We start from the raw sequence: 16,662 nt of genomic DNA, 5'->3' as shown, positions 1-16,662 counted from the left end.
TTAACAACCAATTGTAATGAACATTATAAGTTCCAATGTAAACAACCTTTCAACAAGTCGTCATCAAGTCAGGGTGGTTACACCAGATGTCTGATGTAGAAACGTTTGATTAAAGTAATGTCAGTCGTCTTGTGTTATGGTGTAGAATTCTAAAATAAAGTAGCGCTTTGTGTTATCAGAATTGATGTGAATTAAGCTTATAAGTTTTAGTGGTTGCGACAATTTGTAGTTTCTTTTTTGTACAGTTTATATAACGTACAAAAAGACAACACAAATTTTACAGTGGCGCTAAAAACAAATTTACATTTACGTTAGTTGACACAACGTGTAAGATAGGCGTCAAGCAACTTATGTGCTTAAAGCAAATCACGCGCAGTGAGTGGTTAGTCATTTATTTGATTTTTTTGCAGGTTATCAGTTAACTGTAGTTAATTTAGTCTGTTATAGTTGTCTAGCAACGTGTTGTTTAGGTGTAAAATATTTACTGTCTTTTCACCAGTCGCCTTTTTACTTGCAAGTAAGAACAGCTGTCGTACTAAGATAATCAGATAATATACAATTAATGATAACGATTACTTTGCTCGTTGGCTGAAAAGTACCACAAATCTCGGCGAGAAACCCAAATCAAACTTACTACGAAGAAATTTATAACTTGAGAATTTGCTTAGACGCGTTGAAATAATTTGGAAAAGGTATATAAAGTGATAGCAGACACTTTGTTGGGTGTAACGTCAGGAATTTGCGCGCCTGGTACCGCGCTGGCGTCACACTAGAGAAATCCAATTTCTGGAAACGCGTGAATTTATTTTACACGTCGACACGGTTCAATACGACACGGTAATCACGTCACGTTCACGGTAGACACGACACGACACGGTTTTCTGCAAAGAGAACATTCACTCAAAAATGGGAAACAGAAATTAATTTTAAGCCGGCAGAAATAAAGCTTACCAGAGTTTTGGACCAGGGTATCAAAGATAAACACAGTTTGATATCGTCAGAAAGCGTTCTACACAGATGAAAAACGATAATTTAAATGTACGGCAAATCGGGCAACTGACATACAAATCAAGCTTACCTTGCAAAGGCAACATTATTCTTTTTCGCCAGAGTTTTTAATTTTATAAAGCATTACCATCTATTAATGACAAACACATTATAATTAGTCACTTTCATTACTTTATCTAACGCTTGCAAATTTAAGTCAGCAACTAACGAACTACACGTGGTCCAAACTAAACTCAATACTAAATGGCCAAAGGCACAGCATAAAGAAATAAACTACAATGGTATTGTTACGTCATAGGGATGGCCCTGAATTGCACCGCAATTCAGGGCCAGTTCGACGACTGCGTGGCCTAAATGCGTCGGATGCACTTATTGGCATTTGGTGCTTGCCTCGCAGAGCAAGCACAATTTTGCAATCGGCCGTCTATACGTGGAACCAGATTGCGTTTTAACGTTGACTTGGCGGACAACATCGTGTTGGTCCGGAAACGCGTGCAGAACGCGTCCAATCTCCCATCGACGTCGAGGCTGAGTCTCATCAACGATCATCACCACATCTCCCGGTTGGAAATTGCGTTGTCGGTCAGGCCACTTTTGGCGTAAGGCAATTGTAGGTAAATATTCCCGAGACCATCTTCTCCAGAAATCATCGGCGAGAAGTTGGATTTGTTTCCATCGTCTTCGGCTATAGCAGTCCTTTGGATTGATAAGTCCCACTGGAACACTGTCAGAAGCGCGTCCCAACAACAAATGGTTGGGCGTCAGTGGCTCATCTTCAGTAGAAGTGAAGCTGATCGGTGTCAACGGTCTGGAATTTAAAATGCTTTCCACTTCGATCATCAAAGTTTGCAACATGTCCGCACCGATAGTTTGGTTTCTTGTTAGCATCGCATTTAGAATGCGACGAATAGACCTTATCATTCTCTCCCACGAACCTCCCATGTGGGAAGCAGCGGGACAATTAAAATTCCACTTGATGTCTTTTCGTTTGAAGTACGACTCTAGTCGGGACTGCTGGAGACCTTGTAGGGCTTCACGCAAAACTCTTTCAGCACCAACAAAGTTCGTGCCATTATCGCTGTATATCTCCTTCGGTCGGCCTCTTCTTTCTATGAATCGACGCAGGGCATTGATAAATGCATCAGTGGATAAATCAGGTGCCACCTCGATGTGTACAGCTCGCATAGTCAAGCAGGTGAATATGCACCCATAACTTTTCGTTTCACTTCTTCCTCGCTTCACCATGAATGGACCGAAGTAATCAATGCCAACGTAAGTAAACGGTGGCTCATCAGGCTTCAATCGGGCGAATGGCAGTTCTGCCATTTGCTGTTGTCCTCGTCGTACGGTTCTCTTGCGACATAGCATGCAATTGCTAAGTTCCTTCCTGACAGCGTCGCCTCCCTTAATAATCCAGAAGCGCTGTTGCAGTGACGTCCAAGTATGAGCAGTTCCACAATGCCCAACTTCGTGATGATGGCTCTGAATTATCATTCTCGTTAGGTTGTGATCATGCGGCAGTATAATTGAGTGTTTTGCGTCAAAGGCAATTTTTCCAATCTCCCCCCAATTCGAAGTAGACCATTAAAAACCTGGGGGCTAAGTTTCGCCAGCGAGTTAGCGTGTGGCGATTTCTTTAATTTCCTTTGCAGCTCCCTATCGGATTGTCTGTCGCTGGACAAAACGTCGATAGCAGGAGCGAAACACTGGCGTTGCACATACTTTATTATCTCTAACTCCGCATCCTTCAGCTCATCCACGCTCAGCTTGCCGGTGGGCACAAAAATCTTTGAGCGCAGGAACGACTTAAAACGCAGCAGCCATGCGACCGTTGTCTTCAGCTTATGAAGAGATGAATATCGATTCAGCAAACGATCGGTTGACCCTGACTGTGCAGAAACGTTTACAACAATCCTCTTCCGCTCAGCTGGCTGGAACTCTGAAGGAAGCTGAGTCTTCAACTCCGGCGGGGTTGGCCATCGATCTTTAGTTTGCTAAAGAAACTTTGGACCAGTCAGCCATCGAGAGCGGATGAGCTTGTGCACGGACAAACCTCACGAAGCATCATCGGCGGGGTTTAGCTGGAAATTTACGTGCCTCCATTGATCAGGACTTGTTTGTCGATGAATTTCGGCCAACCTGTTGGCAACAAACGTACCAAAGCGTTTACTTTGGTTGTAAATACTTTGTCGGACGGCACACGAGTCTGTCCAAAACACGGACTCGCAGTTATCAAATTTTAGTTGGCGTCGAAGCCATTTGTCCGCTTTTACAGCTAAGACAGCAGCAGCAAGTTCAAGCCTCGGAATGCTTTCAGTTTTCGGGGGCGTCACCTTCGATTTGCCAAATAGAAACGAGCAGTGGACTTGTCCATCAGCATCTTCCAGACGAAGGTAGGACACAATTCCATAGCCTTGAGTTGAAGCATCCGAAAAATGTTGCATCTCGCACTTCGCGACTGAGCCGAAGGTAGGAGGCTTAAAGCAGCGGGGAAGCGTCAACTTTTCGAGCTCCGGCAATTGAGAAAGCCAGCGTCGCCATTCGTCAATGTCGTCTTTGGGCAGCTCGTCATCCCACCCCAGCTTCTGTCGGACTATTTCTTGTTGTAACACCTTAGCAATCAAAGTTACAGGTGCGGCAAAACCCAAAGGGTCATAAAGCGTGTTAACAGCACATAAAATATTGCGTCGGGTAAATTTCTTGCCTTGCATCGTTTCAGTTATGCTGAATCCAAATTCGTCATTCTGTACCCGCCAGTAAACACCTAGAACGCGTTCTTTTACGGAAGCGTCCAAGTTTACATCGGTCAGCGATTTTGCTCTCTCTGCCTCTGGAATTTGATCCAAGACACGTTGATTGTTAGATAGCCATTTGGTCAGGCGAAATCCTCCCTTCTTCAGCAAGGCGCGTAGTTGCGTGACCAACTCGGTGGCGCGCTCGACTGTTTCGGCTGACGTCAAACAATCGTCTACGTAAAAATCATTGCGGACGATGTCCCCAACATCTTTATCAAACATTTTTCCAAACTGCTCCGCGGTTTCATGCAAGCAGAATGTGGCGCAGCTGGGCGATGACGTAGCCCCAAAAATGTGCACGAGCATACGATGAACGGTGGGCGTTCGGGACAAATCTCCCCCCGGCCACCACAAAAACCTTAAAGCATCAATGTCAGACTTGTGAACGCGGACCTGGTGGAACATTGCTTCCACGTCCGCTACCAGAGCAATACTGTTCATACGAAATCGTTCCAAGACACCGATTAAACTATTAACCAAATCGGGACCTTGCAGCAAGGCGTCGTTAAGAGACAATCCTCTGTGCTGCGCTGCGCAATCAAAAACGATGCGTACCTTGTCGGGTTTGCGCGGGTGGCAAACTGGATGATGTGGCAAATACCATTGAATACTGCCTGAAGCGTCCTCGGCTTCTTCATTGGTAACTTCTTCTGCGTAGCCCTCATCAATGTAGTCCTGCATCTTCTGGACGTACTTGTCTTTAAGAGAGAAATCGCGCGAGAAGAGTTTCTTTAGCGACCAAAGCCGTCGTTCAGCCATGTGACGGCTGTCTTTCGGTAAAGTAACATCACTTCGCCACGGAAGAGGCAAATAAAAATGTCCGTCCGTGTGTTTCACTGAGTTCTTCATCATGCGTAGCACCTTTCGGTCTTCAACTGACGTAGGAAAGGGCAAGTCGTTCGGGTCTTGCATAAATTCGTCCACCCAAGAATCACCGCTTAGTTCCTGGGTCTTTTTGCATCTAAAGAAGTTTACCGAAATATTATCAACAGCAGGATAGCAGACGGATGGGCCAATAAGTGACCATCCAAGCGGGGTTCTCGCAGCAAAAGGTTGCTTGCGTTCCCCTGTTCTCATTTCCAGTACTCTATGTGCGTATGGGACGTCAGTGCCGATAAGTAGTAGCACCTCTCCTTCATCCAACACAGGAAATTCCAAACCCTGTAGGTGTGGAAGACTTTTCACTTCCGACTTTGTTGGCGTCGGATTCGCCTCAACCGGTATGGTGTCGATGGACAGAGCGTTGTCGACACTAATCTCTTCGTTTTCATCTAGCGATAAAACGCTAAAATTTGCGCTTATTCCGCTATGGTTCGCCGGTCTTCTTCCGACGCTGGACATCGTAACTTGTTTTGGTCTTCCTCTTATTGGAAGCAGATCTGCCAACCTTTTATCATAGAAGCTTGTGTCAGACCCTTGGTCGAGGAACGCGTACGTTATAATCTCCTGACCGTTCGACCGAATTTTTACTGAAATAACAGAAAAGTAAGATGAATGACAGTTCTTTATCGCGTTGCACCTGGCTGTAGAACTCGATGTCTGTCCATTAGGTGGTTTGCTGCGCGGAGCTCTGTTGTATCTCTCAGGAGCATGTGCGTATGTCCTGGAACGCATGGGATTTTGCATATTTTCATGTAGCAACGTGTGGTGTGAAAGGTTGCAACCTCTCACAGTACAGGCACTGGGCTGGGTACACACCCTTGACGTATGTCGATAACCAAAACAGTTAAAGCACATAAACTTATCTCTTAGAAACTCTCTTCTCTGCACCGTGGACTTTCTGCCGAACACTTCACATCTTTCCAACACGTGATTTCGTTTACAACACGGGCAGCTTATTGGTGACGCAGGAGCAGGACTCTGGTTTGTGGTCACAGTCGCACAGGTAACCTTCCTCCCACCGGGTTTTGCGGGGCGCTTCTTTTCTTCAGCCTTTCGGGAAACACACAATTGACCAGGTAAAGTATTTACAACGGCAGACTCTTCTTCGACGAACTCAACGAGATCGGCAAAATCCGCTTCTCTCCCAGTTTTCCTTACAGTCTGCGCGACTCGGCGGCGCCAAAGCCTTTGCGACTCGTACGGGAGCCTATTTGCAAGAGCCACTAAACGGTCAACTGTGTTAAGATCAGCAAAATTCCCTAGCTGGCGAAGTACCAGCAGACATTTCCTCATAGTCTGCGCATAAGTGCGCATACCAGTAGCATCGTCCGGTTTTAAGTTCGGACCCTTAGTTAACTCTTCAACAAATGCTCTAGCCACCACGTAGGGCTTACCCAAGTTCTCATAAAGAATGCTTCTTGCATTGGGATAACCTTCAACCGTATCTAGAACAGAGCAATGTTAAATTAAAGACCTCGCTTTTCCCTTGCACTGATTTATATGCAGTGTCAATCGCATATCATCGCTTCGTGTTTTGCATTCGAGATTAGATTCAAAGTAGCGTACAAACATCCAATAATCAGTAGGATTGCCCGAGAACGTCATGTGATCGGGCTTCGGCATACGCATGCCCTCTCCAACTACCTTCACTATACATGGAAGCACAGCTGGGTTTTCTTCGATCACTTTAACAACTGAATGGGCTTTAGTCACAGGAACACGTGCATTAGGACGCATACTTTCCTGTGGTTCTTCTCTATCTCGGATAGGAAACGTACAGTTCTTAGCAGCAGAGGATGTCATCGGACCGTCATTCGTGGCCACATCGGGGAAAAACGCGGCTATGTCTGGAATCTGTTCATCATTGGACCTCATGTCCGTTTGTGATAAACCTTCGTCGTCTTCATTCAGGATTCTGGCTCTTGCATCAGCAGCTTACCTCGCAAAGGCAACATTATTCGTTTTCGCCAGAGTTTTTAATTTTATAAAGCATTACCATCTATTAATGACAAACAAATTATAATTAGTCACTTTCATTACTTTATCTAACGCTTGCAAATTTAAGTCAGCAACTAACGAATTACACGTGGTCCAAACTAAACTCAATACTAAATGGCCAAAGGCACAGCATAAAGAAATAAACTACAATGGTATTGTTACGTCATAGGGGATTCTGGCATTGTGGTGCAATCACACCGTATAAGATGTGACGTAGGTTACGGTTGAGTGATTTACGATGTTACATTGGGGTTAAACCTTGTGTTAAATCAGGCAAACCTAAGGTCAATGTGTGTTGTTAGTCATGTGTGACTTAACTGACCCAAAACTATAGCTTGCATTTTCGTCCCAACACAGATTTTGTTACATTTACATTCACGTCGCTTGCATTTAACTTTTATAGTTCTTTGATGGTGACACACCAGCCCTATAGAAACATGCATGTGCGAAATTGGATTTATTCAGTGCCGGATTAAGGGTCTGCTGGCCTGTAGGCACATTTTATAAGTGGCCCAAAAATCAGGGTTGCCAACTAAAAAAATATAATTATCAGTGTTGCCAAATCATTCTACTGATTTTAAAGTGGCCTCGATTTTTGACTGGCCTGTAGACACGTGCCTACTTTGCCTAATGGTTAATCCAGCACTGGATTTGTTGTATCGCTGTCGTTATACTGGTAATTATTACAGCCCTATCATTACAGGTAAGACATAAAAACACCATCTGATATCATGTTTCTTTAACATTGAAGATCGATGTTAATTTGTTTTTGTTTTTTAAATGTTGTCGCAGGTACTTTGTCTCAGGTGCCGGATATAACCTGACCCCGCCCCTGCCGATGCCTTCGTGAACCCCAAGATTGACACCGCTAGAAATACTATGCCGACGTACAAGGTAAATAAAAATGTTAAAGGGCCAACAGAAAATTATGTCTCATGACCTAATTCCTCAACCAGATTTAAACTGTATTGTTTATTATTTACACCCTTGCAGTTAAAGCGCATTAATTGATTATTTAAACAAAGGTGTACAAAAATGAAAGCTTAATTTGTTACGAATGTATCACCACCATATATCTGTTGAGCATTGTCATAAGTTTTTGTTAATTCTTTGGTCCAACTATTTTAAATTACCTGAAGTGGGAGCATTTAATGTATGCTCAGGTCGGTGCCTGCAATGCATTCTTTACCACGCACTAAAACTTTTCCCAAGCTATAGAGTTTTTAATGTTATACAACTGTTTCACATCTTCCATCTCATGCGAAGCCACCAAACTTTCACTATTTTATGTTGAGTGTTATCCTACTAAAGTCTTTTTCCTGAGCCGTTTCTTAATCATATTCGTTTTTACGAAAATATTAGAAAACATTTGTTTTTGTTTAATCGTAATTTGCATGACTGATTCCAGCTGATTTTGTTTTCGCAAGCGGTTTTTAACATTTAGTTTTGTAGCTTTTAGGTTTAAAAGGCAAACAGTAGGCTAATCGTCAGTTTTAGCACTACCCTGTTCAATTTTTCTCAACCTTTTCTAGTTCATGATTTCCTGCTAATCAAATGGCTGATGGTAAACTTGTATAAGTCAAAGGCTATATTACAGGGGATGGTGCCTCATTTAACACAAGACTGCCCAATAAAGTAATTTTGACAAGCAGAATGAGAAAATAGTTTCAAATCGAAGAGAAATAGTTTAAAATTGGATTTTGTCGAAATGAACTAATAGGTACCTAAGTTTTCATTTCTGTCCGAGAACACCTTTACCTTGTTGTTAGCCTTCAAAGCATTTTCGGCATTTTTAGGTCTCCATGTGTTCATGATGACGAATGTACAACTGAATCACACAACTGCCACCAATACGCAACTTGCAACAACACAGTGGGTGGTTTCAAATGTTCTTGCAAGGCAAATTACGTAGGGAATGGCATCAAATGCGGTTAGTTGTTAAGTGTTCAAAAACGCAAGATGTTTTCTGTTTGTATCTAATAACTTGCGAGATACAAACGTTAAATCTTTTAACTTCTGTTCAAAAATAATAATCAGATTTCAATGAATGTACAAGTGGAACACACAACTGTCATCAACACGCAATTTGTATCAACACAGTGGGTAGTTTCTAATGTTCATGCAACGCAAACTACACAGGAAATGGCACACAATGCGGTAACTGACAATTGTTTCATTCTCATCCTTTCAAAATACGACTTGGTTGTTATTTTAATTAATCTTTTTGTATTTTTTAGTTCCTGACTATTGCACGCAAAGTGTCGGAATTTGTCAAAATTGAGCAACGTGCCTTGATACCGAAATCAGTTACAGCTGTTAGTGCCTTGATGGCTATACTGGTCAGCATTGGGAAACTGGTAAATTGGTTTTGCAAACATATTGACCGCTACGTAACGTGCCAATCGTTTTTCGTGTTTTTGTAAAGACATTAATGAATGTACGAGTGAAACACACAACTGCCACCAACACGCAACTTGTATCAAAACAGCGGGTAGTTTCCAATGTTCATGCAACGCAAACTACACAGGAAATGGAACAGTATGCGGTAAGTTAGGCGGTAAACAAAGTTATGGAATTTAATTTTGTATTTCTAAGGCCTGGAAAAGTTTTGAAAAAAGCCATCTTTTGCAAAAGTCCTTGAAAAAGTATGGAATTTGGCACCTTTTGCCCTGAAAATGCCAGATAGAGATAGGAATTTCAAATATCGTAACGTTTGTATATTCGATGCAAGTATGGTAAATTGGCTACATATACCAAAGCCTCTTTCCTAGTTTTACTATGGGAATTCCTAATTTTTTTTCGATTAAGGTTATGGAAATTTGGTATTTTTTTCTTGAAAAGTTTTGGAAAAGGCATGGATTTTAAAAACGAAAATTGCGTGGGAACGCTGATTATATGTTAGTGTATAGTAGTCCTGTTAGTAAGTTACTTAACTATGATTACCTTCACTAAAATGGAAATTTCGACGGCATTGTTGCAGAGAAAATGTAAACTCATGGACAACGTATGGAAGTTCTGTTGCAGAGAAAATGTAAACTCATGGACAACGTATGGAAGTTCTGTTGCAGAGAAAATGTAAACTCATGGACAACGTATGGAAGTTCTGTTGCAGAGAAAATGTAAACTCATGGACAACGTATGGAAGTTATAAAACCATGAGGTTTTTAACAGCTATAACAATAAACCCACAGCCCAATAGTGCATGCTGCACCGCATGTTTTAGTGTTTTCATTTCCTACGCTTTTCCCTTTGAAATGTTTGGCAAATGCATGATGAAATTCCCTGATTTTAGTCAGAGATAAGACTAACCACAAGTAGTAACCACTATTGCAGTGTTTCTCAATCCTTCTTGGTCTTGGTGCTTTATTTCTTCAGTACAATGAAAACCTCATGGAGTTAATAAAAATTAGGTATATGTCATGAGCTGGTCACAGACTCACGAAACTTTGTATAATCTAATGTTAGTCCCCGAGCTCTGGTAGAAAAGAAATGCACTTTTTGTTCTTAATGTTTTTGCTGTATTTTTTAGGTCAGTGTAAACAAAATAGAAGAGTCTTTGATTAAGCAGAGAAACTGCTGTTCCAAGTAATCACGTCAATTTCTCATGAGTTGTATTACAAATTCTGACTTACCTGTCTTCCGTCACAACTTTAATTTTGGCAATGGTAATTTTCTCAATACACATTTCTAAATGGAGGTATTTTCTACCACATTTTTGGCTTAACACAGAGACTTTCACACAATTGCAGATAACTGTTGCACTTCTACATTTTTATTGAACTTTATAAACCACAGTGGATATATTCAGTTGGGAAATTGAAGCAAAGACTCTGGAAAGCTTCTTAAACAGTAGCAAAGTAAGTTCATGTATTGCTCAGTGCATTACACTCCTAAAAAGTTATTTTGCATGTCAATTTCGCATGTTCTATCCCACTTTCAAACGATAGTCGTATCTGGATGGGGTCACAACTGTATAAAAATAGGGAACCGGTTCTATTCTTGTCATACAGCTGTTATACTTTGCAGATTCAAAGCAACAATGAAAAACCACTGCATAATTGCCTGTTTTAATGTTAAACTTGGGTAGTAATGCCTTCTTTTCTAACCTTAATTAATAACAAAAGTTTACAAATAACAGAACTGCATTTTGTTTTTGTCAGCTATTCATGTTTTTTTTTGTGGCTCAGTCATTATAATTTATGGCCATAAAGTGTTAAAAAACCTTTACAATAATCAAACAAAATCATTAATCATCTAAGATTCTTGTGTAAATGGGCATTTTATTTGATCGTTTAGGTTCCTATTAGTACATGTATTTACAAAGCTTGCCGATTCGACTTATTTATCTTATGGTTGTTTGTTAGAATAAGTAAGAATTAAAACTTGACCTCGTTTGTCACCGTTACATCATACTAATTGAACATAAAACATAATTAATGCTTCAATTGATTCCTTGCTAAAATAAATTTGGGACCCTACTCAAAATAAATAAATTAATTTGAAATTAGACAGTGGGAAAACTCATCACTACAAATGTTTTTATTGAAAAATCGGACTACCGTACATCTTAATTTGCTTCGTTTACTCATATTTGAGTATGCATGTCAACGCAAGATAATTGTACCAAAATATTTTACTCTTCTTGTAATTTCCTTCCTTAGCTTACAAGTTTGTCCATACTGTTCTCCAATTGAGGTAGATGTCAATGAGTTTTATTTTGCAAAGTATATATGGAAAAAATAGCCATAAACTTGCAAACCTAGGCAAACTTTACTGGCAAACATAAATTCTTATTTTTGAGCAACATTCTACCATTTTTTAAGTATGTAGCTTGTGTGTGTACCAACATATTTATCACAGTGTATTTATAACATTGTAGCCCCGTAGAACACAGAACAGCAGTGTCAAATTTGACAATTTGTTATTTATAGAGTTGCTCCTTTTCGTTAGCAATTTATCTGACATTTAGATAGAAAGTGCGCTGCTCTGGGCTCAGCCAACTGCTAAATGACATTTATATGTAGACAAATATAGAAGGTTCATAACCCGTTAAACGGTATTTAACTACTTGACCCGAAGTGGGTCAAACGTTGGCTATTAACCAAATGCCCACTTAAGAGTCGTTTGTCTGTTGTTTAGTCGCATTTTGGCGTTATTGGGGATTTTGACGTATCGTAAATATTGTTAGGCTTGAGAAACATGAGTTATATCATATTTTATCCCGTTCTTGTTTATCTTTATGTTAAGGCAAAACTGATTTGATTTATTAACTATAGTTGTATACAAGTTTGGTTAACCTACCTACTTGCTTACTAACTTTTTGGTTGGCAACTAATATAACCTAGTACTTAGTATGCAATATTTTGTACACCACCTTTTCGCAAAGGTGGCAGCTAGTGGCACCCGTCATGTTTTAGGAAATCTTTAGACTAATACAGTTTTGTAATTTTGAGACTGTAGAATTTTTATAATGGCTAAGTCGCTAAATTGGATTATTGGTTTTTACGTTTTGCTGGTGCGGATTTTATCCCATTTTCAAGGAAGTATATCCTTGCAAGGTACAACTAAAAACAAGTAAAACCGTTTCATCTCATATTTAACCTACTATGGCAACATCAGTTAATGTTTCTGCATGAAGGCACGTTTATGTGGTACACGCGAGTTGTCAAAATTACACTGTAAAAATTCTAATGTAATACTTGACTGCAAAGTGTAACTGTGACATGATAAATAGAAAAACCTAATTTGTGTTTAGCCACATGTGACACTAAACTGTCGGATTTGAAACACTCCATCACAAAAGTCGTTTGTCCTGGCGGCTGTTGGATGCAACATTCAGATTTGTGTGGGACTGACGACTACGCCAGTGGCCCTCTGTGTCTTGCTGCGATGCATGCTGGACTAATGGACAGTAAGTCGTCTCGTTTGACCACAACGTATCCCACAGTAAACCTGTACATTACCTTGCAAATTTCGTGTTAAATTAGTGAGCATTTTGTCTTGTTTGGCATATATTTGCATTGCAACTAAGAAAACTTTGAATAGTGGTAAAATTATATTTTAGATGAAGGAGGATATTTTGAGGTGTTCAAAAGCGACCCACTTCCCATGTATAATGGCACAACAAGATTTGGCGTCACCAGCGAATCGTGTGGTTCCACCACCAACACATATTCATTTCTAAGTAAGAACTTCGTATGCATTTCAAAGTAAATACCATAATTTTGATTTTTGCTTAGTGAAATGCAGCACAAAGGGATACTCAGAATTTTCAGTAACTAATGTTGTTTGTCCTCCCGGTTGTCGTTCCAACTACGTGTGTGGGACAAACCTGTACAACAGCAATTCGTCTGTTTGTGCGGCTGCTATTAAGGAAGGAATTTTAACTGGTTCGTAGATTATATTTTGTTTGTTTCCAAAAAATAGAACTTGTCCACTACTGGATTTTTTTTTCAGATAACGGAGGTGCGGTGACCTTTTACATGCGTGAAAGTAAAGAAACGCAGTCAAGTGAAATTTTGCGCAGTTCATTTTACTATGTCGGTATGTTTTTGTAGATTTTTTTTACTTTTGTTAACATTATGGACTGGATTAATACACAACCCTACAAAACTAAGTACCACAAAGCAGTTGTATACATCCTTTAATTAGAGCCCAAATCATTCGTTATCACAAAGTGTTTTCGTTGCGTTGTGAAGCGCTTGCGTTAATTCTTTTTTCGTTTGTTTATGGTGCACTGTACTTCGCGCATTCAGTGTTATTTACCCTCCGAGGGATGTGCCAAAACTGCGAATGTTCTGTTTGGTCGAGCACGCTCGGTGCATTATGACGTCACAAAAAATCCCCTCTTTACGTTTTAGCCCTACAAGGCCTCTTACGTCACCGGCAGTGTTTTATTAAGCTGCACATGCCCATAAAGTTCGCGTTTATCCACCATCTAGTGCATTTAAAAAATCATTCGTTTTTGTTCAACGCTCGGGTCAGTTTGTGCAACTGCTCGGCCGAGCACCGAGCATCAAAAACAGCGATGCTCGGTATACCGAGTACTCGGTTTCTAGCTCAGCTCGGCCCATCCCTATAATACCCTGATAAAGGCGACCTGTTTTGGACGTCGAAACGTCGGTTTAAAAATATGTTTGCCAGAAGAGCTCTATAAACTTGACATCGTTTAATTAATCGTTTAAATTTTTTTAGATGAAAACACTTGTTTGCGAAGCTGTCAAAATGAAGGTCAATGTTTGTCGGGAATCAATGCGGAATTCTGTTCCTGTCTACCAGGGACCAAAGGCGAGGACTGTGAAATCGGTAAGCATCTTAGTTCTTACTGTTGTACGCAGAATTTTACGTTCGCAATGTTTATTTAGATATCGACGAATGCACGACTCGATCACACAACTGTCACCAATACGCAACTTGCAATAACACAGTGGGTAGTTTCCAATGTTCATGCAACGCAAACTACACAGGAAATGGCACACAATGCGGTACCTGAGAATTTTTTATTCTCATCCATTTAAAATGGTATTTGAATTCTCGATGGTTACTTCAATTAAGACTTTTATATTTTTTAGTCTCTGACTATTGCACGCAAAGTGTCGGAATTTGTCAAAATGGAGCAACGTGCCTTGATACCGAAATCAGTTACAACTGTTTGTGCCTTGATGGTTACACTGGTCAGCATTGCGAAACTGGTAAATTGGTTTTGCAAACATTTTGACCGCTGCGTAACGTGCCAATCGTTTTTCGTGTTTCTGTAAAGACCTCAACGAATGTACGAGTGGAACACACAACTGCCACCAATACGCAACTTGCATCAACACAGCGGGTGGTTTCCAATGTTCATGCAACGCAAACTACACAGGAAATGGAACAGTATGTGGTAAGTTAGGCGGTAAACCTTGCTGTAGCCTACTTCTTTAGTGTCTGACCCACTCTCTACTTTTAGCACCAAATTTTTGCGCCTCCAACCCTGGTCTTTGTCAGAACAGCGGAACGTGTGTAGATACCAGCACAGATTACACATGTTCTTGTACTGTCTGGTACACGGGAAACAACTGTCAGACAGGTATTCCTTCAAACTATATTTTAAACTGTAGTTTAGAGGTACATTTTGTTAAGTTTAGAAAACGAAATTAAAATTTCTGCATTGATTCATCATTTTCGATTTAATGTAGCTTGTTATACAAATACTTTAAAATATAATATAGAATGGCTTGGTCGTTTAAAACTACTTATCTACTGACAGTTAGTGAAGATCATCAATTGACAACCACTGCAATGACCTGGACTGAGTCAAGATCATATTGTCAGTCAATCAGTGGAGATCTCGCCACTTGGGGCATGAGAAACGCGTCGACCCGCAAGTATGTTGTTCTAGTTTTCAGCGGCCCCTTACCACGCGCAATCAGGGAATTTAGTAAGCCGACTTTGATTAGTTTTTACCGTTGCCGACGCACCACGCTTACTGTTTTATGAAACTCTTTTAAATCGGCAACAAGTTAAAGAGCAGATACTGGGCTTTCGTAAACCCGGCAACGTACGGTTTTTAGTGAGGCCTTAAATGTACCAATAATTTTGTGCCACGTTGCTTTGCATTTAACCTCATTGTAATTAAACCCCCCAGATTTATTTGATGCTTTAAGTCTTTAACGTAATTTGACTGAAAACAAACTTTATACCTTGGAATACAGGAATATAAACCGAAAGGTGTTTTTTTTAGCTGGATTATCGAAAATGTGGTACGACCCGGTGCCTATGTCCACTACTGGATCGGTTTGTCTGACATCGAGCAGGAAGGAATTTGGAAATATATTGACGGCGTTAACGCGACAGCCGCAAACACTGATTTCGCTGATGGCGAACCGAACGACTCGCTTGGCGATGCGGATTGCGCGAGATTGCAGCGGGAGAATAACTATCGAATGGACGACGACAATTGCGGTCAAAACTACCGTGCAATCTGTGAAAGAACCTTAAATTAACAATAAAAAAGTAACTATCTCCCACAGTTAGCGTCGTCAAAGAAATTTCTCAACTACATATCACCACGTGTTATAACATGTCATTGAACGATACAAGAAAAAAAAACTATTTTTAAACAAACTGTCCTTGTTTCTGTTTTTTCTTTGCTTTTTCGTTACTTCCACTGAAAACAACACTCAGATTTTTGTGGGACTGACGATTACGCCAGCGGTCCCCTGTGTCTTGCTGCGAAATTACGAGTAGTGATTATTCAAATAAATATATCTTAGCTAATTAAAGCTAAAGGTCTTACCTGAAATGTTTAAATATTTCGATTTAACACATGGGTTCGCAACTAACAATAAACACTTGCTGCTACTGTTAAGTATCTACTGTTATCTAACTATCTAACTGTTAGTTTGTTCCGCAATGTAATAGCCACAAAACTTATGCAACATAACCTCTTGTGTGTGTGTTAAAAGATAGCGGATGTTATCACAGTTATTTTGTCATTGGTTAACCACTAATCCCCAATAACTACTTGTATGTACATATTGTAGTCGGTTTGCCGTGTTGTAGGCGTTATTTAATATTGGATATTATGTTACACAGAGCTAGAATGCAATATCAACTTGCTGGGGCACTAATTGTTATCGGTATAGGGTGCTGCAGCCCTAATAAAATGCTGAGTGTGATGTTTTTTGGAAGCTACCTTGTATGGGTTTAAACTGACGTTTAAAAAAATATGCGTGTGACGTGATCACTGGGCTACATCGACGATTTAAACAATTTCCATTTGTTTCAAACACTCTGGTTCGTTCATGGTTGTCTTTATGTCAGGTATATTGTCATTTCCACCAACAGCTATCATCATTTGAAGCAAACAATTTACATTGTGATGTCATCCAATATTCCCGCTTGTTTTGATCAGTCATCACGTGACGCGTAAGTGTATGGCCTATGACACAGCGTCTAATTTGCAATTACAATAACAGTTTCGCGTGATCACTATGATATC

The 16,662-nt window shown here is 40.3% G+C and overlaps 4 protein-coding genes across 6 annotated transcripts; 2 read left to right on the top strand and 2 right to left on the bottom strand.

The window, feature by feature from the left end:
- The first annotated feature begins 261 nt into the window (after positions 1–261).
- LOC145220730 (uncharacterized) lies at positions 262–10,272 on the top strand. 3 transcript variants are annotated; one of them, XM_080087972.1, is made up of 7 exons: positions 262–692; positions 7,476–7,577; positions 8,480–8,613; positions 8,721–8,840; positions 8,921–9,040; positions 9,109–9,228; positions 10,213–10,272. In XM_080087972.1, exons 3-7 carry the CDS (start codon positions 8,599–8,601, stop codon positions 10,270–10,272), a joined length of 435 nt encoding a protein of 144 aa, XP_079944098.1. In that variant the 5' UTR covers positions 262–692; positions 7,476–7,577; positions 8,480–8,598. The 3 variants fall into 3 exon arrangements, with proteins under 3 accessions (XP_079944098.1, XP_079944097.1, XP_079944096.1); XM_080087971.1 differs by lacking the exon at positions 10,213–10,272 and adding an exon at positions 9,664–9,839 and having other exon boundaries at positions 262–517; XM_080087970.1 differs by lacking the exon at positions 10,213–10,272 and adding an exon at positions 9,664–9,839.
- LOC145220714 (uncharacterized) lies at positions 658–2,964 on the bottom strand. The gene is made up of 2 exons (XM_080087955.1): positions 1,079–2,964; positions 658–1,009 (listed from the first exon to the last, which is right to left on the bottom strand). Exon 1 carries the CDS (start codon positions 2,500–2,502, stop codon positions 1,378–1,380), a length of 1,125 nt encoding a protein of 374 aa, XP_079944081.1. The 5' UTR covers positions 2,503–2,964; the 3' UTR covers positions 658–1,009; positions 1,079–1,377.
- On the bottom strand, positions 2,508–6,560 carry LOC145219933 (uncharacterized). Its single transcript, XM_080087229.1, has 3 exons — positions 6,311–6,560; positions 3,102–6,130; positions 2,508–3,002 (listed from the first exon to the last, which is right to left on the bottom strand). The coding sequence occupies exons 1-3, from the start codon at positions 6,558–6,560 to the stop codon at positions 2,508–2,510; spliced, it is 3,774 nt and encodes a 1,257-aa protein (XP_079943355.1).
- LOC145220708 (uncharacterized) lies at positions 10,234–16,649 on the top strand. The gene is made up of 12 exons (XM_080087946.1): positions 10,234–10,348; positions 12,439–12,594; positions 12,748–12,867; positions 12,923–13,072; positions 13,140–13,226; positions 13,878–13,988; positions 14,048–14,167; positions 14,255–14,374; positions 14,443–14,562; positions 14,629–14,748; positions 14,929–15,046; positions 15,403–16,649. The coding sequence occupies exons 1-12, from the start codon at positions 10,288–10,290 to the stop codon at positions 15,662–15,664; spliced, it is 1,545 nt and encodes a 514-aa protein (XP_079944072.1). The 5' UTR covers positions 10,234–10,287; the 3' UTR covers positions 15,665–16,649.
- Positions 16,650–16,662: the final 13 nt, after the last annotated feature.

Source organism: Phallusia mammillata, chromosome 3 (assembly GCF_965637545.1).
Source record: "Phallusia mammillata chromosome 3, kaPhaMamm4.hap1.1, whole genome shotgun sequence".
In the NCBI taxonomy this organism is placed as follows: Eukaryota; Metazoa; Chordata; class Ascidiacea; order Phlebobranchia; family Ascidiidae; genus Phallusia; species Phallusia mammillata.
The sequence above is the reverse complement of the archived record's forward strand: the minus strand, read 5'-3'. Positions and strand labels throughout refer to the sequence as shown.